The 27,487-nt window shown below is 35.2% G+C and overlaps 2 protein-coding genes across 3 annotated transcripts in view; one reads left to right on the top strand and one right to left on the bottom strand.

The window, feature by feature from the left end:
* LOC130048696 (hemicentin-2-like) overlaps positions 1-27,487 on the bottom strand; it is a 169,074-nt gene that overhangs the window by 78,719 nt on the left and 62,868 nt on the right. Inside the window, exons 7-8 of the mRNA XM_056145717.1 lie at positions 10,509-10,781; positions 9,873-10,184 (exon numbers count right to left, since the gene is read on the bottom strand). Of these exons, the coding sequence (XP_056001692.1) occupies positions 9,873-10,184; positions 10,509-10,781 (585 nt within the window). The remainder of the gene's footprint in view (positions 1-9,872; positions 10,185-10,508; positions 10,782-27,487) is intronic.
* LOC125673216 (uncharacterized) lies at positions 19,617-24,382 on the top strand. Of its 2 annotated transcripts, XR_008799801.1 has the most exons (5): positions 19,617-19,755; positions 20,772-20,918; positions 21,132-21,275; positions 21,440-21,502; positions 23,076-23,205. XR_008799801.1 is itself a non-coding variant. In XM_056153303.1 (3 exons), exons 1-3 carry the CDS (start codon positions 21,210-21,212, stop codon positions 23,740-23,742), a joined length of 396 nt encoding a protein of 131 aa, XP_056009278.1. In that variant the 5' UTR covers positions 21,154-21,209; the 3' UTR covers positions 23,743-24,382. The 2 variants fall into 2 exon arrangements, 1 of the variants encoding a protein (XP_056009278.1); XM_056153303.1 differs by lacking the exons at positions 19,617-19,755; positions 20,772-20,918; positions 23,076-23,205 and adding an exon at positions 23,476-24,382 and having other exon boundaries at positions 21,154-21,275.

Raw genomic sequence — 27,487 nt, 5'->3', positions numbered from 1 at the left:
GACCCCTATTGATTTTGAGGTCACATGGTCAAAGGTCAAGGGTCAAACTGGACATAGGAATATACTGTCCGTTCAATATATTGAGAACCCTTTTCTTGACAGACATCAAACTTAGTACACTGATATGTCTTCAGGAGAAGATGACCCCTATTGATTTTGAGGTCACACGGTCAAAGGTCACACTGGACATAGGAATATATTGTCCGTTCAATATCTTGAGAACCCTTTGCTTGACAGACATCAAACTTGTTACACTAGTACGTCTTCAGGAGAAGATGACCCCTATTGATTTTGAGGTCACATGGTCAAAGATCAAGGGTAAACTGGACATAGGAATATAATGTCTGCTCAGTATCTTGAGAACCCTCTTCTTGACAGACATCAAACTTGGTACACTGATACGTCTTCAGGAGAAGATGACCCCTATTGATTTTGAGGTCACATGGTCAAAGGTCAAGGGTCACACTGGACATAGGAATATATTGTCCGTTTAATATCTTGAGAACCCTTTGCCTGACAGACATCAAACTTGTTACACTGGTACATCTTCAGGAGAAGATGACCTTAATGATTTTGAGGTCACATGAGCAAAGGTCAAGGGTCAAACTGGACATAGGAATATACTGTCCGTTCAATATCTTGAGAACCCTTTGCTTGACAGACATCAAACTTGGTACACTGGTACATCTTCAGGAGAAGATGATCCCTATTGATTTTGAGGTCACATGTTTAAAGATCAAGGGTCAACCTGGACATTGGAATATACTGTCTGCTCAATATCTTCAGAACCCTTTGCTTGACAGACATCAAACTTTAAATAGTACACTGGTGTATATTCAGGAGAAGATGACTCCTATTGATTTTGAGGTCACATGGTCAAAGGTCAAGGGTCAAACTGGACATAGTAATATACTGTCCACTCAATATCTTGATAACCCTTTTACTTGACAGACATCAAACTTAGTACACTGGTACATCTTCAGAAGAGGATGACCCATATTGATTTATAGGTCAAAAGTCAAAAGTTGAACTGGACATAGTAATATATTGTCTCCTATATTTTAAGAATTATTTGTTTGATTGACATGTACCAAACTTGGTACACTGGTACAGCATAAGGAGTAGATGACCCCTATTGAATTTTAGGTCACATGGTCAATTCACTCTTGACATAGGAAGATATTGTCTGCTCAATATTTTGAATTGATGATAATACTATCAATTAAATGAGGTGTGTGTATAACCCTTTTCAATTTTGCACCATGGGGGGCATATGTGTTTTACAAACATCTCTTGTTTTTTTTTTTCAGAATATATATTTCACGTTCATTATTCTCACATGTTGCTCTAGAGTGTAGATTACATCATTTTTTTTACATTGTTTTCTTTGGACAGAAAATTTCCATACAGCAATATTATAATTGTTGTTGAGTGATTTTGAAGTACATTTTCATGTAACACTGAAGTTGAACATTCTTTTTCCCTGTTGTCCGTCTGTCTGTAAACTTTCACATTTCTGACTTCTTCTCAAGAACCACTGGGCCAATTTCAACCTAACTTGACAAAAAGCATCCTTGGTGAAGGGCTTTCAAGTTTGTTCAAATAAAGGGCCACACCCCCTTTCAAAGGGAAGATCTAATTACAAAATTGCAAAAATAGGGTGGGGTCATTTAAAAATCTTCTTCTAAAGAACCACTGGGCCAGATGATGTGAAAGTTACATGAAAGCTTCCGGACAAGTGTAGATTGAAGTTTGTTCAAATCATGACCCCCTGGGGTAGAATAGGGCCACACTAGGTGATCAAAGTTTTACATGTACAAATATATAGGGAAAATCTTCACAAGAAGTAGGAAAATAACAAGGCCAGTAAAATACAAATTTACGTAAAGGCTTCCTGAAATAGTGCAGATTCAAGTTTGTCATAATCATGCCTCCCAGGGAAGGTTGGCCGAGGCCACAATAGGAGATCAAAGTTTTACATTCAAATAAGTATAGAGAATTTTCAAGAACCATTAGGCCAGAGCAGTTTACATTTACATGAAAGCTTCCTGACATACAGCTCTGTAGTGCATATTCAAGTTTGTAAAAATAAAATTTCCAAAAGGTGTCGCTGTGTTTGGTGTAATTTTTGTTCGTTCTGCACAAACTAGCTCATTCAGCTTGACACAGCCTAGGTAATTTACAGTTGATCATTTGATAAACACTTACTTTGTAGAAATAGAAATTATGATTTTTATCTATTTATACATTTATTGCTATTTCTATGAAGACCTTTTACTAATCACTTCTCTAAATATTTTTGCAGATTTGTCAGAATGTTATGCATCGTTATCAACAGAAAAGAACTTCATAGGTAGACCAAAGCTGACATGGGATGAGATCCTAGAACAAGACCTAGAGTTTACAGGATTGGATAGGATCAATCCACTGGGTCGCCAAGTGTGGAAGTACAAACTTCAACCTCGACAGGACAGCCAGGCCTCACCCTTGCAAAAAGATTAATTTGGCCTGGATAGTCAAAATGAGTGATGATGATTGATATCAAGGTCTGACACTGGAAGCTCAGTAAGGGTAGATGCTGGCAATGGAGCTGTTTAGCAATAAAACAAACAAGTTTAACATTAAACATGTTTGTATACTTTTTTGGCTCACCTGAGCCAAAGGCTCAAGTGAACTTTTCTGATCACCTTTGCCTGTCGTCTGTCTGTTTATAAACTTTTCACATTTTCATTTTCTTCTCCAGAGTGAACCACTGGGCCAGTTTCAATCAAACTTGGTATGCATCATCAATAGATAAAGGGTATTCAAGTTTGTTCATATAAAGGGTCATGCACCCTTCAAAAAGGAAATAATCATGGAAATGCAAAAATAGGGTGGGGTCATTTAAAAAACCTTTTCAAGAACCACTGGACCAGGAAAGTTGAATTCACACGAAAGGTTCCTGTTTTGTGCAAATCATGGTCTCTGGGGGTAGGGTGGGGTCACAATAGAGAATCAAAGTTTTACATTCATATATAGTGCATATTCAAGTTTGTAAAAAGCTCACAGGGGTAGGGTGGGGGTCACAATAGGGGATTTAAGTTTTACATGTGAAATATATACAAGGAAAATCTTTTAAAATCTTCTCCTCAAAAACTAGATGCAGAACCGTAGCTCTTTGAAAAGAGAGCTTCAGATGAACCCCTTATAAAAAAAACTTCAATTTATGGCAGAGAAAAACAGTGCATGTTTAAGTCCCTCTATCACTGCATTCCTGCATCGCTGTCTCATGAATTTAATATTAAATAATTCCCAACATATTTTCCCACTATACTTGTTTCCAAACATACTTTCAAATATTTTCTAAACCCACATATAACCCCAAAACAGCTTCAAGTGATTTCAATTTCTTTGTTGATGTAGCCATGTTAAGTAGCCTGTCAATTTGAACCCCAGTTCATTTCCATACTCATACTCATTTTGAAACATAATGTCTGTGTGAACTAATATCCTCACAAATATTTTTAGTGAAATATTTTGGATGAAATCATCCCAGTTGGGTTAAATACTTATTACTCAAAACAAATCTGACTTATTCAGTATGTCCTGAACTACATTGTGTTTAAGGTAGATCTTTCATATATATTATATATTATGAATTTCTTATGATAAAACCTTTCATCTTGTTGAGGAGCCTCTCACCTCTGGTTGGCGCGGGTTTGAATCCTGCTCGCACCGGTAATTGAGAAAGTATCCCAGTTTACTCTCGGAAGGTCGGTGGTCTCTTCCCAGGTACATTGTATCTGGGTTCTCTCTTCCACCAATAAAAACTGGGCACCACCAGATAACTGAAAAATTGTTGAGTGTGGCGGAAAACAGTTAAAACAATCAATCATATTATGTTATTTGACCTTGTGACCCTGAATTCTGAGTTTGACATACTTTTAAGAAAGTATAACATATTAAGTATATCCAGGACTATTTTAGATAGGGCTTTTATGTTTTGTATATTGATTACTTATGGCAAGGTCTTTCATATCATACCAAGACCTACGACTTTTTACCTTGGTCTTATCCAGAACAGCAATATCATGCTAGTCATATCTTTGTCTTATATGATTTCATTTTAGTAATGTTGTGTTCTTTAGAGCTAGGTTTGGGTCACATTATTCATGAGAATGTAAATTTATGGATATGTCTGTGGTTAAATTACTTATGTATGTATGTATACATTTTTCTCGCACATGCAATTACATATATGATGTATATATATTTACTAATTGTACATGTAATATCCCCTGTTATATAATAAAATATATGACTGAGAATAAAAGACCTGCTGTTTTCATTGCTACCATGACACATTAAAAGATTAGAATAATTCAAATATCTTAATGAATTCTATGATATATGAATTTGATATTTGTATATGATTGCCTCACTGATGTTCAATGTGAACTTTGGTTTATTGTTTCAGTTTGCTCGATCTTTATATCAAATTAAAATTTAAGACAAATAAGGAATTATTTCCGAAATTGGTTAATATGGTATATTGTAGTAAAATAATCAAGAGTTTATTCATATGAGATAGCTAAATTTCACATGAATAACCAGTGACTGATTCTTGATTGTCAACGTTTTCACCGAACAGTTCAGAAATTACCATGGTATATGTACATACTATTAGGGGATCATAAAATTCCTTAAAGAGTGACAAATTTTTAAATATCACCTTTTCAAGGAGAAAAATCCTCTTACGTACATGAATACTATGAAGAGATTAAAAGAGAGGTGGCTAGATCACTTGTATGGTGAGATTCATTTGTGGCAAGAACTGGTATGATGTCTTGAGTCAGAAAGCACTGGAATCCACTAGGAATAGTTTTAGATCTATGGAGCGCCAAAATAACAAACTCAGATATTTGAAGATATCTTTAATTATTTGAAGATATTATTAATTCATTTCATGCACGCAACATTGCAATCAAAGATCTCTTCAAATAATTAATGATATCTTCATTTGAATTGAATTATTGATATCATTATTTATTCCGCTGAATTGATGCACACAATAATTTAATTGTTGCTCTCCTCAAATGAATTATAATTTAATGATACCAACAATAGAATTAATGCATGCTACAATTCAATTGAAGAGAGCAATAATTCATTAATGCTAACATCACTTAATGTGCGCAATAAATGGATTATTGCTCTCTTCTATTGAATTAATGATATCATTAATTAAATTGATGCGTGCAATAATTATGTTAGTGAGAGTAATTATCTAATTGAGATTTAATCCTTAATTAATTCGACATATCCACAACTGAATGAATGATTTCTTTAATTGAATTGTTGCTCTCTTTTTAAAAACAAAACAACGATGTGCGCATTAATTACTTATGAAATAGCCCTGTATATATAATTAAAAAGATATATTGAATTAAAAGAGATAATCAAATCATTCATACAGAGCTCTAAATTAATTTTTGCAAGCAATATTTCCACCACATGGATATTATTGGACTTCAATTATTTGAGCTTATGTAAAACATTAAGATTTTAAAAATCATCCTGGTGAATTTGTATTACAAAAGTCATGAGAGGACACGTCCAGTTTTTGAACAAAAACAGAAAGTAATATATTCCCTTGAATTTGGTCATCCCTGTCCTCAGTGTGTTTCAGACGTGTTTAGTGGGAGGGGGGGGGGTCCAACACGTTTAGCGGATATTTAGTTGTTGGCATGTGGCGGGAGCGAAACCAGGAATTATCCAAGGGGAGGACGTAATGAGTGCCTAAAGCACGAAATCTCTAAACAAAAATATCTAAAATGAAGGAAAATCGTGATTTTTGGGGGTTTTCTATTAAAATTTTGTCCTCATATTTCAAAGTGAGATGATAGTCAAAATTGACATAATTTCCATGTACATATCATAAACATGTAGATATTTTTGTAACAGTATATCAAGGAATCTGGAGCAAATCCTGATTCTGAAGTTATATAAACTGGTGTTATACACCGGATTTTCAAACAATATGTGGTTTTTGCAACGTTTGATTAAAGTTTTTTGTAAGGCTACATCTATGTAGTTACATTTACACAGAATGTTCATGAAAATGTTACCTTTTGGAGTGGAATTGAGATATCGCGTAACATTTTTTTTTTTACAAAGATATCTAATTTTTATCTATATCAAAAGTCAACAAAAAACTTAAAAGTAATACAAAAAATGTATATAATTATTAATACTTGTTTTAGATCTTTTAGGCACTGCATTATACAGAATTTTGATTTTATTTATCATACTTTTTGGTTGAATTACTACCGAGTCTGGCCCGTACAGCATGTATTGACAAACGAGGGAGTCTATAATCATAGAAGTATATATATATATATATATATATATATATATATATATATATATATCAGGGAAGTCGTTGTGGCCGAGTGGACTTACGCACTGGTTTGACAATCTTGCTTGGTGGTGGGTGCCGTACGTCGCTGGTTCGACCCCGGGCTGGGGCGAAAATTTTCAGTACCTAGTTGTGATTATTTAGTGCTTTATATATATATATATTATATATATATATATATATATATATATATATATATATAATGATAATTATTATAAGTTATTATTACAATTAAAGTTATAATTATGGACACTACTACCCCTCCCCCGACCGGTCGCGGTAGCTCAATGGTAGAGAGTTCGCTTCGTAACCGGGAGGTCGTGAGTTCAAGCACCGTTCATCCGCAAACCCAATTTTAAGACGTTGAAATTGGTAGTGATTGCTCCTTCGCCAAACGCTCGACATTTAGAAGTGAGAATCACGGATCTTTTAGATGTGACCTTATAAACGTAGACCCCTGGTCGTACATGTAGTAGGTGTTCGCACGATATTTCAAAGAACCCTCACTGCTACGACCTTGAACCCTATGGATACATTGGATAGGTACTCCGCTTAAAGCTGGTTACGTCTCAATATGAATAAAATATTCTCGACGGGACGTAAATTATATAAGCAATCAATCATCCAATCAATACTATCCCCCCCCCCTTTTTTGTTGTTGATTTTCTTAAGGCGATAATTTCAACGAAATGTGTGGATTCCCTGTCTATCCCATCCCAATTTCCATTTATGTAATCGTTTCACACTTTTTTGTAAGTTTTAGAGATTGGCCTTATGTATTTAGCGTGGTGAGAATGATTGTTTGGATGTTTCAAAGTGTTTGATTGCCCGTGTGTATCAGAGTGTTTAACTGGCCGCGTGTTTCAGAGTGTTCAATTGCCTGTGTGTAAAGGAAAGTGTTCAATTGACCGTGTGTAAAGGAAAGTGTTCAATTGACCGTGTGTAAAAGAAAGTGTTCAATCCCCTGTGTGTAAAGGAAAGTGTTCAATTGCCTGTGTGTAAAGGAAAGTGTTCAATTGACCGTGTGTAAAGGAAAGTGTTCAATTGCCCGTGTGTAAAGGAAAGTGTTCAATTGACCGTGTGTAAAGAAAAGTGTTCAATTGCCTGTGTGTAAAGGAAAGTGTTCAATTGACAGTGTGTAAAGGAAAGTGTTCACTTGATAAGCAAAAATTCAAGGAGTGAATAAAACTATATTTCACAAATTTCGACCGCAGCAATGTCTTCTATGTTGTTTTTAGTACCAAATAGTAAATTTTCGTACTAAAATACCAATAACTGTAGAAGTGTTCAGTTGCAGGTGGGGAGTTAAGGTGTTCATTTGACACGCGTTACACGTATGTGTGTGTGTGTGTGTGTGTGTGTGTCAAAGACACAGTTATTCATTACCTTTTCTTACAACATAAAACCCTAAGAATCTGAACATAACACACCTCGTCCGCAACCTTACTGAATTTTTTTTAAGAACAGATGAAGAAATGTTGCGCGTCCTTTCCAAATTTAAATTGATAAACAGCAAATGTAAACAAACAAGGATATGGATAATGCTCTGTCCATCCAAATTTCTTAAAATCTACTAACTTTGTAAGACAATATAAAAACCCGCGAAGTGGCACATGCCCGTATTTACAAGGGACCTCCATTACGTTCAGAGAAAATGCATTCCATGTAAATTCGGACATGTCTTGTGAATTTTAAATTTTTATCTTTGTTATCTACATGAAATAAACCGTTACAACACTGTAGGGCAGAATCCATGTTCATCAACAGCATATTCAAGTCGCGGAATAACGGATAATAAAACTACGAGTAAACATCTAGATATATATTGTCACGGAGATTTCAAAGCATTCCCATTTTAAAAACAAGCATTTAAAAACAAACAGTATGCGCACGATGTTATACAAAGAAGACAAAGAGGATACATTTTATTCAAAAATCCAAACCCAGTTTGAAAAAGTTTGATACAACTTCTTATTAATGATTAACTGATGTGTACATGTGCATTTTATAGCCTATAACAAACTGTACGCTATATTCTATCTCTCAACGTTACGATGATGTTATTGTATTATATACGTCGATACATGTATCAATTCCATTTTATAAAACGTCTGAAGAAATCAATGAAACCGCTAACGCTTTACTTTCCTGTTGACTTTCGTTTGTGAAGACAGAACATTGAGAATAACTTGAATTTTCCATTTTATCCGGACTACTCGCGGTAGTTCAGTTCTAAGGGATTAGAGAACACTGTGTGCGTTCAAGAAGTCACTGAAAACACATTTTCCATCAAGTTTTCTAGGACTAGTTTCTATCATTTCAGTCTTTCGTGTTTGCTGTTTCATCGCATTATCTGTTTTGACTGTGTGTCTTAGTTTTCGAGGACCATTTTTTGATGTTTTATTAAAAAAAATGTTTTAATTTATTATACCTGAGACATTATATGTTGTGTGTGCGAGTGTGTATTGCATTATTATTATTATTATTTTAATACGCCCTGAAACTGATGTTTATTCTTATCTAGCATATTTATGGTATCTTGTGTTTTCATGTTTTATATGTACAATCAGGATAGGTACAGCTACGGACTGTTTACATGTGATGACGCTTTTCTATCATTGCTTTTTGATGTTTTATTTATTTTCTATGTAGTATGTGTATAACATTCTGTAGTAAGGTATATGTGCATTGTAAAGCACCTTTGAGCGTGCATAGTGTATGAAAAGGGTGCTATATAAATATGGTATTATTATTATTATAGCGTTCGCTTCGTAACTGGGAGGTCGTGAGTTTGAGCCCCGATCATGCCATGATTGCGTCACATCTAAGATATTAAAATAGGTAGGGTAGTGATTGCGTATTCACCAAATGTTCGGTATTTAGACGTGAACATCACTGGTCTGTACGATATTATCTCAAAAACGAAGGTCCCGTGTCGAGACAGGCGTTGAGACAATGAAGCCATCACACTGCTGCGGAAGCAAGGAAGATTTGTGACAATTAAAACACCCATGTAGACGACGGCGATGCTATGAATGAATCTTCCAAAGAAAAACTGATTTGAATAAAAGCTTTCAGGATGGGTTAACTGAAAACTCTATTTTCTTCCACTTTTTACCTCGATGGTGTTGTGGGAACCCGGGTAGGTCATCAGTACATATTGCTTGTTGTAAGAGGCGACGGAATGGGGTGGTTCGTCGGATGAGACCATAAAAACCGAGGTCCCGTGTCACAGCAGGTGTGGCTCGATATAAATCCCTCGCTGCTCAAAGGTCGTAAGCACCGAGAATACGCTTACACTTTGCAGCACTTCACCTTCAATTATGATGTCTCCATACGAGTCAAAAATTCTCGAGAGGGACGTTAAACAGTATACAATCAATAAATCCGTTGATGGTGTGGGGTTAAAATTAACTAAGAACTGTGGCTTCTTCTTCAGTATATTTGATTGAAAAATAGAATAAAACTAACTCACTTGCTCCATCTACATGATATATCCTGGTGAAATTACCAACATCATTCAGAACCATTAAGGTGTACTCTCCAAAATCCTCTGTCTTAGCACTCCTTTTGTATAGAGAGATGTTTTGTTTATTCTCTTCCTTACTGTCTGTTATGCTGTAGCCACCTGTATTATTCTGAATGATTTTACTCTCATTTCCCCCCGAGAAAGCCCACTGTGTCAGAGTTGCTTGTGGATACAATAGCATTCTCACGAGTATTTGAAGAGATTCATTATTTCCTATGCCAAGTTTGTCTGAATCCATGTTATACAGTCGAGGTTTACCTTTCCAAAACAAAAACATACATAAATAAGAAATTGAATGTATTCGCTTTAATGTTTATATCCTTATTGATATTCTTTATAAGATATTTGCATACTGACGTATACATAAAAATGCTTTCTGGAGACAACGTTTTATGGTTCATTGTCACTAAAGACGAAACATATTCAATATATTTGATCAAAGGTAATGATAACGATATGACTGTGTGGATGGACATGATTGGGTCTTAACAACAAGGAGACTTACATCTAACCACTACATGGGTTTTTAAAACTAAAAGACACCAACAAATCATGCATTGATTTAACAGAAAGAAAACTTACATCTCACCGCTACATGCATTGTTCTGACAGCAGCTGGACCCTTTCCATTTTCAGCTCTAACTTTGTAACTCCCGTGATCTAGGCAGTTTGCTGACGATATCTCCAGTGAACTACTACTTACATCAGAATCTCTCTTTACAACAGTGTTGTTTTGTACGAACAGCCACGTAATAGTAGATAACGGGTTTCCGTCCACATCACATCTTATCTGGAGTCTCCCATGCTCAATGGTGACATATTCTCCACTCAAGTTTGATGTTATGACGTTGTTATCTGAAAAGAAGTTTAGATTTTTAAATATTTAAACAAAAATGATTGTCACTGAAAGCAGCACGAAAAAATATTAATGTTAAAAGTTTTCTTTGACATTCAGTAATTATCAATTTATCTGTGCTACATGATAGGCAATACATGACAGAACACCAGTTGATTGTTTAGCGATCTACACTGATGGAATCAATAAAATAACTGCATGTATAAATTGCATAATCAAGGAGTTTATGGGCTAGATCATCTTGTGAAAACAGAAATATTTTGACATGCATTCATGCACGAAATCTGTATATAATAATGTTCTAAACGATATACACTGCATGAAAAAATAACTTTACAAAACTTTACTTCGGAAGTAAATTCTCCTAAAGGTTAACCAAAAATCAAGGTTACCTTTGCGTCAACTTTACTTTAATTAAAGAAGCAATGGTTATCTTTAAGTAAGTTTACGCGAAATTAAACCTATAAAGATCACCTTTAAACTCCTTTACTTTCAACATTTGGCTAAAGATGACCTTTTACGATTTACTTCCCATTAAATATATTCTTTAAGTTCCTTTACTTCTAACAAATTAAAAAAAAATGTAGCGAAAGGGGGGGGGGGGCTCTTAATCTGCCATTGTTAGCACATTAAAAATTAGTTTTAACAAAAGGCATAGTGCTTCAGATATTGACTTTGTACAAACAAAAATGTATATGGATTGGATATCTTAAATGTTATATGTAGATATATATTTAACTTGAACACATCAGATCAGAAAACAAGAGGCCCAAGGGCCTAGAATTGCTCTTCTGATAAATTGTACAACCCCACCATTTCTATTCTTAGCCCCTTAGTATTCTAAATCTTTAGTTAAATCCTAAGAATTCAAAAAAGTAGGTCAATGTGACCTACTTTTTGGTTTACACATTTTGAGAACTCAAGAAATAACTGACAAAGTTTGATGATTTTAAGCCAATTAGTGTCTGAATATTGAAATATAGCTGTCAAATTCCAATCGTAGGTCATGGTGACCTACTTTTTGGTCAGCGAACTCCGAACATGCAAGACCCATCAACTGACAAAGTTTGATGACTGTAGGTCAAATAGTATCTGAAATATATAAATATAGGTGTCCAATTCCAAAAGTAGGTCAAGTTGACCTACTTTTTGGTCAAAACCCTTCGAACATGCAAGACCCATCAACTGACAAAGCTTGATGACTGTAGGTCAAATAGTATCTGAAATATATAAATATAGCCCTCAAATTCCAAAAGTAGGTCAAGGTGACCTACTTTTTGGTCGACACACTCCATAGACTCAAGGTGCATCAACTGTCAAAGTTTGATGATTGTAGGTCAATTAGTGACTGAAATATATAAATATAACTGTCAAATGCCAAAAGTAGGTCACAGTGACCTACTTTTTGGTCTATACACTCCGAAGACTCAAGATGCATCAACTGACAAAGTGTGATGATTGTAGGTCAAATAGTGTCTGAAATATAGTAATTTAGCTGTCAAATACCAAAAGTAGGTCACGGTGACCTACTTTTTGGTCGACACAAACCGAAGACTGAAGACGCATCAACTGACAAAGTTTGATGATCCTAGGTTTTACAGTGCCCAAAATATGCATCTAAAATTGAAAATGTGAAATTTGAATATCTGCAAAATTCAAAAAGTAGGTCACTGTGACCTACTTTTTTTATAAATATGTTTCAAGGCCTCAAGATGCATCAATTTACAAGATTTGATGATTCTAAACCTCTCGGTATTTGAAATAACAACTTAAAATATATCTATAAATGATAAGCCATAAAATTCAGAAAGTAGGTCACGGTGACCTATTTTTCAGTTGACGCATTTCAAGGTCCCATGATCCACCAACTGACAAGTTTTGATGATCATAGGCTTCAAAGTGTCCAAGATATGCATCAAAATCAATTTTAAAATAAATACCTGCAAAATTCAAAAAGTAGGTCACCGTGACCTACTTTTGAGACAATTTGACACAAGGTCCTAAGATGCATCAATTGTCAAAATTTGATGATCCTAGTCCTTATAATGACTAAAATATCTAAGATTTAAGGAATTTAAAAAAATTATAAATTTAGGTCAACTTTGAAGTGACCTTGAGACCACGCCCTTTGCCCCAGGGTAATGCCTTGAACAATTTTTAATCTACAACATATCCTCATCCTTATGTGTAAGTTTGGTGATAATCTGCCCAGTGGTTCTTGAGAAGATTTTTTAGCAACCACTACTTTTGTTTGTATTTTCCTGATTATCTCCCCTTGTTAAAGGATCACATCCCTCTATTTAGTATGTATGAAAGCCCTTGGGCCAATGATACCCTGTAACAAATTTGAAAAAAATTGGCCAAGGGGTTCTTGAGTTATAGCCCTTTTTCTAAAACGTTTACGCACACCGCACAAATGGCCATAGCATTAGCTCTTTGAGCCTTTGGCTCAGAAGAGCTAACAATGAACAGATTTTCTCCCATGCCCCACAAAAACACATTTTGAAGTGAGACGAGATAACACAACATAGGAGCTTGCAAATCTTTTCATCGCTTAAAGGGCTTTGTTCTAGAACTTGTGTAAATTATTATATTGTCTTCCGAGGTTGGATATCACCTATGGAGCACATTCCTTATTTACATAGTTTTCGATTATATTGTCTCCATTCAGTTTTGGCCTCATATTTTAATCGGAAGATCTAATTTCCATACTGAGGGTATATCCCAAGATTGTTTTCCTTGGTTATCACAGCAAAACCATTTGCAAAATTTGTAAATTGAAATATAATGAATAAATTGTTCGTTCCTTGCACTTTCAAATTCATTTCATGATGTACAACACTTTCCTTCAAATTAATATACTTTTTAATTACAAAATAAATTTTAAAAAAACTGCTTCCTGTACATAATAAATACCTATAAGATCAGGAAAATAAACACTTCAAATTAGATTGAAAACGTATACATTGCAAGAATATTATCACCCTTGTATTTGCTATGCAAACATTTTTCTGTAATGTGCAGACTAAAATGATCATAGAGTGTATGTATGTACATGTATATATGTAGACCTATGTGTCCGGTTTCACAAGTAATATGCAGACTTATGCAATCAGATAGTGGTGTACATACATACATATATATGTAGATCTATGTGTCCGGCTTCACACATCAGCTGTATGTGCCCGACTTCACCAGTTTTTGTAATGTGCAGACTGATGTAATCAAATAGTGGATGTACATGCATGTATATGTAGACCTATGTGTCCGGCTTCACACATCAGCTGCATGTGCCCGACTTCACCAGTTTTTGTAATAAGCAGACTGATGTAATCAAATAGTTGATGTACATACATGTATACGTATTCCTATGTGTCCGGCTTCACACATCAGCTGCATGTGCCCGACTTCACAAGTTTTTATAATGTGCAGACTAATGTAATCAAATAGTGGATGTACATGCATGTATATGTAGACCTATGTGTCCGGCTTCACACATCAACTGCATGTGCCCGACTTCACCAGTTTTTGTAATGTGCAGACTGATGTAATCAAATAGTTGATGTACATACATGTATATGTAGACCTATGTGTCCGGCTTCACACATCAGCTGCATGTGCCCGACTTCACCAGTTTTTGTAATGTGCAGACTGATGTAATCAAATAGTTGATGTACATACATGTATATGTAGACCTATGTGTCCGGCTTCACACATCAGCTGCATGTGCCCGCCTTCACCAGTTTTTATAATGTGCAGACTGATGTAATCAAATAGTGGATGTACATGCATGTATATGTAGACCTATGTGTCCGGCTTTACACATCAGCTGCATGTGCCCGACTTCACAAGTTTTTGTAATGTGCAGACTGATGTAATCAAATAGTTGATGTACATACATGTATATGTAGACCTATGTGTCCGGTTTCACACATCAGCTGCATGTGCCCGACTTCACAAGTTTTTGTAATGTGCAGACTGATGTAATCAAATAGTTGATGTACATGCATATATATGTAGACCTATGTGTCCGGCTTTACACATCAGCTGCATGTGCCCGACTTCACCAGTTTTTGTAATGTGGCAGTGCAGACTGATGTAATCAAATGATCAAATAGTAGATGTACATACATGTATATGTAGACCTATGTGTCCGGCTTCACACATCAGCTGCATGTGCCCGACTTCACCAGTTTTTGTAATGTGCAGACTGATGTAATCAAATAGTGGATGTACATACATGTATATGTAGACCTATGTGTCCGGCTTCACACATCAGCTGCATGTGCCCAACTTCACAAGTTTTTATAATGTGCAGGCTGATGTAATCAAATAGTGGATGTACATGCATGTATATGTAGACCTATGTGTCCGGCTTCACACATCAGCTGCATGTGCCCGACTTCACCAGTTTTTGTAATGTGCAGACTGATGTAATCAAATAGTGGATGTACATACATGTATATGTAGACCTATGTGTCCGGCTTCACACATCAGCTGCATGTGCCCGACTTCACCAGTTTTTGTAATGTGCAGACTGATGTAATCAAATAGTTGATGTACATACATGTATATGTAGACCTATGTGTCCGGCTTCACACATCAGCTGCATGTGCCCGCCTTCACCAGTTTTTATAATGTGCAGACTGATGTAATCAAATAGTGGATGTACATGCATGTATATGTAGACCTATGTGTCCGGCTTTACACATCAGCTGCATGTGCCCGACTTCACAAGTTTTTATAATGTGCAGACTGATGTAATCAAATAGTGGATGTACATGCATGTATATGTAGACCTATGTGTCCAGCTTCACACATCAGCTGCATGTGCCCGACTTCACAAGTTTTTGTAATGTGCAGACTGATGTAATCAAATAGTTGATGTACATACATGTATATGTAGACCTATGTGTCCGGTTTCACACATCAGCTGCATGTGCCCGACTTCACAAGTTTTTGTAATGTGCAGACTGATGTAATCAAATAGTTGATGTACATGCATATATATGTAGACCTATGTGTCCGGCTTTACACATCAGCTGCATGTGCCCGACTTCACCAGTTTTTGTAATGTGGCAGTGCAGACTGATGTAATCAAATGATCAAATAGTAGATGTACATACATGTATATGTAGACCTATGTGTCCGGCTTCACACATCAGCTGCATGTGCCCGACTTCACAAGTTTTTGTAATGTGCAGACTGATGTAATCAAATAGTTGATGTACATGCATATATATGTAGACCTATGTGTCCGGCTTTACACATCAGCTGCATGTGCCCGACTTCACCAGTTTTTGTAATGTGGCAGTGCAGACTGATGTAATCAAATGATCAAATAGTAGATGTACATACATGTATATGTAGACCTATGTGTCCGGCTTCACACATCAGCTGCATGTGCCCGACTTCACCAGTTTTTGTAATGTGCAGACTGATGTAATCAAATAGTGGATGTACATACATGTATATGTAGACCTATGTGTCCGGCTTCACACATCAGCTGCATGTGCCCAACTTCACAAGTTTTTATAATGTGCAGGCTGATGTAATCAAATAGTGGATGTACATGCATGTATATGTAGACCTATGTGTCCGGCTTCACACATCAGCTGCATGTGCCCGACTTCACAAGTTTTTGTAATAAGCAGACTGATGTAATCAAATAGTGGATGTACATGCATGTATATGTAGACCTATGTGTCCGGCTTTACACATCAGCTGCATGTGCCCGACTTCACAAGTTTTTATAATGTGCAGACTGATGTAATCAAATAGTGGATGTACATGCATGTATATGTAGACCTATGTGTCCAGCTTCACACATCAGCTGCATGTGCCCGACTTCACAAGTTTTTGTAATGTGCAGACTGATGCAATCAAATAGTTGATGTACATACATGTATATGTATACCTATGTGTCCGGCTTCACACATCAGCTGCATGTGCCCGACTTCACAAGTTTTTGTAATGTGCAGACTGATGTAATCAAATAGTTGATGTACATGCATGTATATGTAGACCTATGTGTCCGGCTTTACACATCAGCTGCATGTGCCCGACTTCACCAGTTTTTGTAATGTGGCAGTGCAGACTGATGTAATCAAATGATCAAATAGTGGATGTACATACATGTATATGTAGACCTATGTGTCCGGCTTCACACATCAGTTGCATGTGCCCAACTTCACAAGTTTTTATAATGTGCAGGCTGATGTAATCAAATAGTGGATGTACATGCATGTATATGTAGACCTATGTGTCCGGCTTCACACATCAGCTGCATGTGCCCGACTTCACAAGTTTTTGTAATAAGCAGACTGATGTAATCAAATAGTGGATGTACATATATGTATATGTAGACCTATGTGTCCGGTTTCACACATCAGCTGCATGTGCCCGACTTCACCAGTTTTTGTAATGTGCAGATTGATGTAATCAAATAGTGGATGTACATGCATGTATATGTAGACCTATGTGTCCGGCTTCACACATCAGCTGCATGTGCCCGACTTCACAAGTTTTTGTAATGTGCAGACTTGGGTAGTCAAATTGTGTCTGTATATATCCAGATCAACATATGTGTCCGGCTTCATATCATGCATATCAAAGTCACAAGAATCTTTCACGTGTTATAACAACGATTGTGTTAATTCCTTGAAAGTTCTCAAAAGCATATACAAATTTGGATTTTATTCTTTGAATGGGAATAAAACTAGCAGGTCCTTCACATCCATACATATTGGCCTTCCAAACTTCAACTGGTTTACCAAAATAATTTCAAACTGTTTCGTTTACTTTGCATAACCATTTCACCCTGGCAAGGCAATGGACATGTGATTTTCCTTCAATGAGAATATTATGCACTACTATTTTTTCAACTTGACCAGGCCTGGGTTTGAGGTTCATGTTCTCAAATGAAGATATCTGTCCTTTATCACGATACCAATGTGCAATTATCATGGAGGATCGGTTGCTTCGTCACTCTTTGCAGTTTTACTGCCTCTGCACTTCACAACGCATGGAGTAGGTATGGGTCTTCCTTATTGCTTTTGTCTTCCTCTCTAGGTGCCAGTGCTTCCAGTGGTCCAATGTAACTAAACTTGCACAGTTCACAGTTCATAGTTCACATCACAATCCTCAAGTCTTTCAACATCCTGGAAATCTAGTGCCTGTTTTGACAGTGTCTTTTCCAATTTTCGTGTATCACGGCTTTGGGCTCTCTCGTACCTCTTCTTTGTTGATAAAGTTATCGATGGATCTTGTTCCACAGGTCCTAACTTAAGAGAGGGTGCCCAGTCAGGTTTTAAATAGTCTTGTCATAGAGTTCAGCCTTTGTTCCTGAAACATGAATTACAATATAATGCTATATCAATCTACTTAAATGATACATAGATTTCATTAAGAATATAATAGGTTACTCCCGGTCTTTAAATTGAACCTGACAGGCAACGAAATTAAGGGGAAATACTCGCTAAATGCGAGTTAAAAATTGAAATTGCGAGTGAAAAATCACAAGCGATTGCAACTTTTTGCGAGTGAAAAAACCCGGATCTTTTTTTTCAGATTTCCTCGGTTTATTGGCTGTACTTTGAAGTTTACAATAATTTTGTCTTGTGCGTAGAAACGCTTTACAGAATGAATATGCAAGTATTGAAAAGTAAACGTGGATCGAATAAATATCTAAGGCCAAGGTCATCTCAGTCAGTGATGTCGAAGATGGCCTACTTCATGCATACTTCGGGCGTCTCAGAGACGTCTGATTTAAGTAGCAAGCATGTTGATCTCGTCCGTGTTTACATGAAACAACATATGAAAGTGTTAGTGTCACCGCTTCATGCGGTGTCCTTCTGTAGTCTATAGTCAAACGCTTAGAGTTCGCGGGGTTTTTTTCAACTAGAATTTTTTAGATGAAATTTCCAAAAGTTTTGAACATATAGTGTGAATTGGCGCAAACAGTCTTCAAGATTTCAAACCACATGATGTTGTAAATAGGTGGTAGATCTCTGGACAGTGAGTTCGCTGCACAAGTGTACCCTATGACCCTCAACATGCACCGATGATACTTGTATGTTGTCTGATATTCATTAAATTTTAAATGAAAGAATTCTCAATATTATTTTTATTATTGCACTTTACAGAAGATTTTAAAAGATTTTCCCTATATTTTGATATAGATACATGCTTGTTTTCTTAAATTCCTGTAAAACAGCAATCGATTGAAAAATGCTAGTAAAAGTTCAATTTTGCTAGTTGGAAAATAATCCACTACCTAAAATTTGCTAGTAGTGAAAAAAGTTAATTTCGATCCCTGCCTGAACAAAGCATGACCATTACAAAATATGTGCATGCATGAAGCTGCGCTCGCTCAGACGGTACTAGCACCATCAACATATTAAAATAAGACAAACAATTTTTGATTTAACAAATATATAACCTAATTAAAACTATTACCTGAAACGAAGTGATCTGAACAGACTTTAAAATGACGTTTCTCGGGTTGAAATCTGATCTGTTGATCCGCGCCAGCCAAAGTGTTCTCCTCTCAGCTGACAACTCTTCCGTCTGCTTTCCTTGATGTTTTACAATTTTAGGAATGTCATAAAAGCGTCTGTTTTCATCTCCACTCACTGACCGGTTGTTACAACCCCACACAACACAAGTATTAACCATATCCTTGCAGTAACTTAAATAACCCTCCCTTGTTTACGCTTCCACGCTTCAATCTGTTGCCCTACAATATGGCCGCCGAGTGCATTATGGGTATAATCGTGACGTCAAAGATCAACAGATCGGATTACTCCATCTCAAGGCGCGGCTAGTTTCTTTGTTTTACACAGAGTTTAAAATGGACTTGGACCCAAGGCTTTTTAACATTTGCCGATGGATTGGGATTCAGAGGCGACAGATTTAGAGGTTGAGGGCGAATCAGAGCCAGAATCTGTGTTATCAGCAACACCCAAGACAAAGGTTTGATCATGTTTACCTAGATTTCTTTTCTTAGATAGGCCTATGAATTTTTTTTTGTAATTTTAGATCTAGGCCTATAGTTGTTTTGTCTTTTACTTTAACAACATAACCCCCCCCCACCTATACACTGTATCAGTCACTTTGATTAAACATTGTATTTGTGCACACATGCGCGGATCTAGAGGGGGAGGGGGGTCCAGCCCCCCCCTGGAATTTGCAAAGATAAAAAAAATTACAATATAACGATTTATAAGAAAAATGAGTTGACTGTTATTATATTATAAATATGTTTTTGTGAAAAGGTTCGACCCCCCCCCCCCCTGGAAAAAAAATTCTGGATCCGCGCCTGCATATATATATATGCTATATCTACTTCCTCGATCTCACTTTTTCTGAATTATTATAGTTACATGTATATGTTGGGAGGGGGGTCTGCATCTTCTGATTGCAAACTTGAGTCGTAAAAGATGCTGACTTTTACCATGTTTACAGTCAGTTTAATTTGTAATATATTAGTGTGATTAGAGCAGATTATTTTTTTATGATTTGGCTTCCAATTTTTACTTTCAGAATTTTTAGATTAAATTTTATGGTTTGTAAATAGATATTTGGTTTTTAAAATGGATGTATTATATTTATCAAGATCCATATGTGCAATGTGTACAACTGCAACACATTCATGAGGAAATGGCATTCAATAATACAATTTTTGATATCAGATATATTAGGCAAAAACAATGAAATTGTAATTGATATATATTGCAAGTAGTGTGTCTGACTGACTGATTGGACGTGCATGTATTTATGAAGTTTGATATATTATCCATATAAAAATTGTGTAGGTTATTGTACTAAGACATTATCTTTAAGTAGTTTATTATAGGCATTAACTTTTAGTAGTTTTAGACAGAAATTTGGCTATTTTTCTGCATTTGTTTAATTTCCACATGTAATTTCCTTTTTGTACAGAGTAAGGAATCGGTTATGTTTTACACTATTGTTTTCTTCTCGTTTAGAAAAGAACAGCCACATCATTGCAATCTACAGGTTTAAGGAAATATCCTAGAAAACCTGCCAAAGACAGGCTCTATGAAACCCTGAAGCTTTCTTGATGTGAGTCTGGAGATGAAGATGAACCCCAACATGACCCTCCAGCACAAAAGGTATATGTTAAGAGTCAATTTTCAATGCAGTTCCAATGCTTTAATAAATATTATAAATTGTATGACTTTTTGACTATAGTCTATATAATTTAAATTGTGTCTGTCCTTCCATGTGTGAAATTGTTGAAAATGTGTAAAATCACCTCACGAAACATACACATAACCAATTCCAGAGGAATATGAATTTAGAAAACTCTTTTGGTTCTTTGCCAGAAAAAGAAAAGTATTGAGTGTACAACAGCAGTCCGAAGGTCTCCAAGAAAACATTTGAAGGACAAGAGTGCATCATGGATGAGGCATCTCTCCCCATCAGAATTAGATTACTCAAATGGCCTCCCTGTTTCCCAGATTCAGAAGGTGAGATTCAACATGAAACCAAGAACATAATATAAGCAAGGAGGACTTTGTGATGAATATTATATTGCATTACTTACTGATAATAACTACAATACAATGACTATATAGAGATATGTAAATTGTTTCATTTACTGTATCATGAATCTTTGAATGGTGTTTTGCAGAGAAAAGGCACAGAAGAAAACACACCAAGAGCTGTCAAGCAAATGCTTTCCATTGCCTATCAGGTAAGACTTAGGGTAATTATTCTTAAATTAAAGGACACATCTCGTGTTTTCAAAGTATACGAAATTATATGCATTTTGTCTTCCTTATGCTTGTAGAAATTAATTGTAATAGTTCATTCGCTGAAGTATTGCGATAATTAGCCATAATACGGACTTAAATCTAAGCCCCGATTTAAAAAAAAGCCTAGTTAATTAGATAGGTAGTCACGTGGCACAGTGACGTCACATGCGACCTTCGTCGATCAACTTGTTGTAAAAGTACTGTTAGATATTTTAAAATCTCAGGTTTTTGGGGACTAATTTATTTACCATGGATAACATTTATTTCGATGTTGACAAATTTCCCGAGTCTTATATCTTTTATAGCCACCAGTGCATACAAATAGCGTCCCTAATGTAGCGAGGAAAGCGAGTATGAAATCTGCATAAATTTGCGAGTAAATAATGTAAATAATGTTTACATGGGATCACTGTCTAAACACAATTTGGCAATGCCATTTCTGTAAACAACTGTAATTAGCGTTGTTGCTTTTCTAAAATAAACAGTGCAATTATTATTCAATTTATTTTTGGAGAAGTTAGATAGGCCTACTGTCACATGTGCATTTCGGAAAAAAATAATAATAATGATCAAACTTATTGTGAAAATCACAATACTTTTAAATTATTTTATTCAAAATTTTTTATTATTTTTTGTTATCTACACGTTGTTACTTAGGAAGTGGGAGCGCGGCGTGCTGTTGTTGTAAACACGTACGCGTTCCTTAAAAAAAATGAAAGCATTATAATTCAATTCAAAGTTGGGAAATATTATATTTTATTATTTATAATTGAAAGTTTAATTATCTTTTATCTTTAAATTTCTTCTTTAAAACTACCATTTGGTAGACACTGCTAGCAAAGTTCTGTCTATATGTTGTTACAATGTGAAGGTCAGTTGGTGCGAGTGTGTATTGAATTTGAGAGCAGAACGGAAAGCATATGCCGTAGGCCTATATATGTAACAGTGGGTAGATTCGATAGAACCATTTTCTCGCAGTTTATCTACGTCTTTGTCCAAGTGCTTGTTTGAAAAAGTACAGGGACAAATTCTACTGGGTTTTTTTTATGGCAAAGTCGTTGTGCCGACAAAAAATATTAACGTCTTGTCCCTCATACCTTCCTTCGAAAAATGGGTAGTCCATATGTTTGATATGGTGACTGTAGGTGGAAAGGATAACGCTTTAGAGCCCGGAAACCATATTGCTACTTCAATGTCCAGTGCGCTTGACCTTTGACCTTTTGACCCCAAAATCGATAGGGAACATCTTCATCCCATGGGTAGTCCATATATATGATATGGTGACGGTAGGTGGAAAGGATAATGCTTTAGAGCCCGGAAACCATTGCGTCTACAGACGGACGGACAGACAGACGGACAACCCGATTCCAATATACCCCCCACAACTTGTTGCGGGGGGTGGGTATAATTACAAAGAAATCATAGGTTGAACTAAGGCTATAATTAGTTATTTTGAAACATATTTGCACTATTTTGTGCAAGATCTTTTATTCAGCATCTTTTATTTTCTAGCTGCCATTAAAAGATATTTTACATCCAAAAAGGAGGCCAACAATAGGCACAATAAGAATAAAGAAGAGTTAAATAAAAAGAGGCAAGCAACATATGAAAGAAAGAAAGAGATAAACTTGAAATTCAATTTAGCTCAGTAATCATACAGTTTTACTTAAAGCTCATCTTAGAACATTGTTATTGATTTTGATGACACTGGATGAAAATTATCGAAATGGTTTAGGTCACTTGAGGAAAGAAAAGGAAGTTGATGAAAGGGTGTCTATATGAGTACTTGATTGTGTGCCCATGTATTTAAAAATATATTCAAAACAAATGTTTCATTGAAGTGATTTGGGTAAATATGGAAGGTAACTGGAATTATTTTTTTCCTTTAATTTAAACATATCTTTTTGGACAGAAATTGAAGAGGAGACTTGTTGCGGTAGAGAAGAAGACGGGATGGTCCGAGGAGAAGAAAAATAAAGTTAGAACATTTTTCCAGCTACCAAATGCTCACAAATATATGAGCAGTGATGAGGAGGGAGATGATGGTTTTGTGTCCCATCCATATTCCTGGGAGAGTGAGGAATTACAGAAAGTTAAAGGAAGTCTGGACAAAAAATATTTAGAGACATGTCCTCCACGTAGCAAGAGGTTATTGTCCAAAAAAGTAGGGGGTCTCTAAGAGAAGAAGAGCCTCCTAAATTGAACATTATTCATGCATGGACTTTAAACATGTGAATTGCATGTTAAAATATGTTCTTAACATGTAATATTTTTTTTTATTTTTTGACTATGTGATGCATATGCAATTTCTTTTTTGTAACACCACCTTTTCATTTGTACACATATTTAGTCTTTGAATCTGAAGTGCCACAGGGATCTGTATTGGGACCATTGTTGTTTTTATATATATGTGTTAATGATATTGCAGATATACAGATTATTTGCGGATGAAAGTTCTCTGCAGCAGTCATTCAAATCTGTTAAATTTTTCGAAGACAATTTCAATTATGATCTTTAGGTTCAGAAAATGACCTTTGTAGTTCAATTCTTTTAAAACAAAATTTGATACCATTGATACAATAAGAATTGTTCAAATTAAGCATATATTTACACAAAATTCAAGATAATGCATTCTATCATAAAATATATCAAAAATATTTTGTTATGCATCGCAGCATGTTTGAAATATCAATGATTTATTGTGTACAATTTGTTTTATATTGTTATACATGTCCATATATATTAACCACCGTTATTGTGGTATATAATCATACATTTGTGAAAAATAGAAATTAATAAATTGACTATTGATATTTAAATATGCAGCTTTTGTTATCTCAACAGATCATTTAAAACGTGATTCTACAAGAAATGTCTTGTACTAAGATATGAACTCCCCATTCACAATATATACTTTTGTATAAAGAAATTTATTGCAATTTGATAAAATCTGAAAAGGGGAGTATACAGATTTCCATATTAATGGTAAAAATTACACACCTTTAAATTTGATTAAATATGCTCTTTATTAAAAATTACTTAAATTAAAGTCATTGGTAAATACGACCTTTTACTTTTTGTAAACATAAATTTACTCTCGTAAATATTATATTTAAGTTCTTGTAAATTCATTGAAAAAGACAACCTTTAAATTTTTGTAAAGTTGCATTTACTTGAGCAAATATGGTCTTTAATTTTTTTCGTAAAGGTATTGTAAATTGGGCCATTACAAAAATTTACTTCCCAGTAAAGGTAATTAAAGACCATATTTACCATCTTTTTCTTATTTAAGTAAATGTGATTAAATACACTTAAAGCTATTGTAAATAAAGTATTTACTATATCTTTACTCCCTTTGTAAAGGCAGTTTTTCAAGCAGTGATATGTTAACAACATTTGACTTCTTGTACTAAATATCATGGAGTTGAGGGGCAATTCTCTTAAGTTAGATTACCATCATTTCGAAATTGAAAATAATTTCATCAGAAAGGTTCAACAAGCATTGTTCCAGATTTTGGAATCGTTCGCCTGATTATTACAAAATACGAAATATCTCGATGACTTCTGGAAATTTTGATACATACATGTATAAAGATAGTTTATTTTGACAATTTACAACTTATGAAATTAGTTGATGCTACGGGGATTCGTGAATATACAGTGATAACATAATCATGAAGATGAAATGTCAGAACCACAGCTGTTTGATCTTCCTTGTTGAGCAGAAATAGTTTGACATGAGCTAACGACGTATTCTTTGATCTGCCCTTGAGCTATATTGCTATGAACAATATACACGAACAAATCCAATCTTACGGCAATAAACACTGCACAATCAATATGAAATTATAATTTTAAACTTGCTTTAAATTCCTATTCATTCCCCAATTATCAAATGAAACAAAGCTCTTTTCCCTAAAATAACTCTTGCAAGTTTATTGTTATTTCGGATTTCAAGCATTTCGATTGAGCATCACTGAAGAGACATTATTTGTCGAAATGCGCATCTGGTGTATCAAAATTGGTATCGTATAAGTTTTACATTATGCCCCTGGGTCGAGGCCTCTGCTGGTGGACTGTTAGTCCCCGAGGGTCTCTACAGCACAATAGCTAAGTACTTCGTTACTAGTTTGAAAATACGGATGTATATATAATACGCAAGATCGCGACTACCTTTTCCGCCTTGGTTTTAAATTTTACTTTCCCCTTTCAAAGTCTTGCAAAACCCAGAGTATGCGAGAATTTGGGCATGTTGGTAAATAATACCAGTTCTGTAACTTTTGTCGTGATCGATTCACCTGATTTTAACAATGGTGTACTATCATTGCATTGCAGTAAACTGTAGTAAAGATTCAAGAAAGAAACATAATACGCAGAAATATCCACAAATGATAGATTTTAAAGGAAATGTGGTGGATTTTTTCCCACTGCTGTCAGCCAGAAAATGTCCAAAGCTGAGAAGAGCTTGCGTCAAAACATATAGCTTCACGAGCTAAATTCAGTTCAGTTTTCCTGTATCCTGACGTTTTACACACCTTTCATTTAAAAATATTTTTAATTGTGGACATCACAGGTTAAATCTTCTTCCGATGCCATGTTTGAATAAACAAAAAATGCCCAAGATCGACACACTTTTCCGGACTCCTTTACAAGAGAGTTCCGCTAACTCGGTATTTAGCATCTTGCATATTGCTGTAATAAAATTTAGAAATTCATTTCAAAATTAAGGATTATCTCCCTCATGCATAGCTCTTATCCTTCGACGAATTTGACTCCAATTTGATTGGCACAATGATTTTCCCTAAAATAACTCTTACAGGTTTATTGTTATTTCGGATTTCAAACATTTCTCACTGAAGAGACATTATTATATATAAACTCCATATGTAGGTGATAATGGAATATTGCTACATAAATATGGAAAGTTGACGATGGAGAAGCTGAAATCACCCCGTTTGTCATAAAGTTGAGTTGTTTGTTTGCCTTTAATATTTACTTTCAATAAAATATTTAAGTATGAAGCAGGAGTGGACGACTCTGTGGTGTCTTTTATTTCAAGCGCGCTGGGATATATCGAATCGACATACGAATGAAAGTTAATATTATTTTTAGAAGGAGGAGTAAGCACTCCCTGTTGACCTAACACACCCGCCGTAATAAAATCTTTGAAATATGTATCATCATATTATCTCGATCAAATGTAATTGTATTTTTCGACAATCTCAAGAATGTTCTCAAATAATTCGGAAGCAATTCTAAATCATTTGATAAATTATCAAACATTTGCCTCATAGCATTTAAATGTTCTCAAATGATTCCGAAGGTATTTTCGCCTGATGAAATCTCAAAAGTATACCTCATTATCTAAATCAAATATAACTGTATAATCTCAATATATTTTACATTCTAAAAAAAATGTTACATCGAATTAATCCCACTTAGATTTTTACATAATATGTCTTGGAATTTTTAACCTGTTTGGAATTTTTAATCTGTTAGTACCACACTTCTTAAAACATGCGAAAGTAAATTCCATTTTCTCAAACAATCTCCTAATTATGCCTAGAACTCGTATTATATAAATGTATCCAATCCATGTTGTCCTAGTATAGGATTAAGCCCCTTTTTGCATCCACTGTACATCATGCATATTTATATATCTTATATAATATTATGTAACAATAACTCCGTTATATGACCTAGACACCCATTATTTGAGGTATCTTGCCTTTAGAAGCGTACCACAGTGTAAATGATGAACTGATTTTTTGTAGAATTAAAAGTCCTTGAGCTATGTTTGGTTTTTTCTTTTTGCTTATATAAAACATTGAAATAAAATTTTCAAATCTAACAATGTATATGATTTTATAATTACTGTGCTATATATGTGTTCAATTTAGGGGCCTCTGGCACTCTTGGCGAGG

This window comes from Ostrea edulis, chromosome 1 (assembly GCF_947568905.1).
Source record: "Ostrea edulis chromosome 1, xbOstEdul1.1, whole genome shotgun sequence".
Taxonomy (NCBI): domain Eukaryota; kingdom Metazoa; phylum Mollusca; class Bivalvia; order Ostreida; family Ostreidae; genus Ostrea; species Ostrea edulis.
The sequence above is the reverse complement of the archived record's forward strand: the minus strand, read 5'-3'. Positions and strand labels throughout refer to the sequence as shown.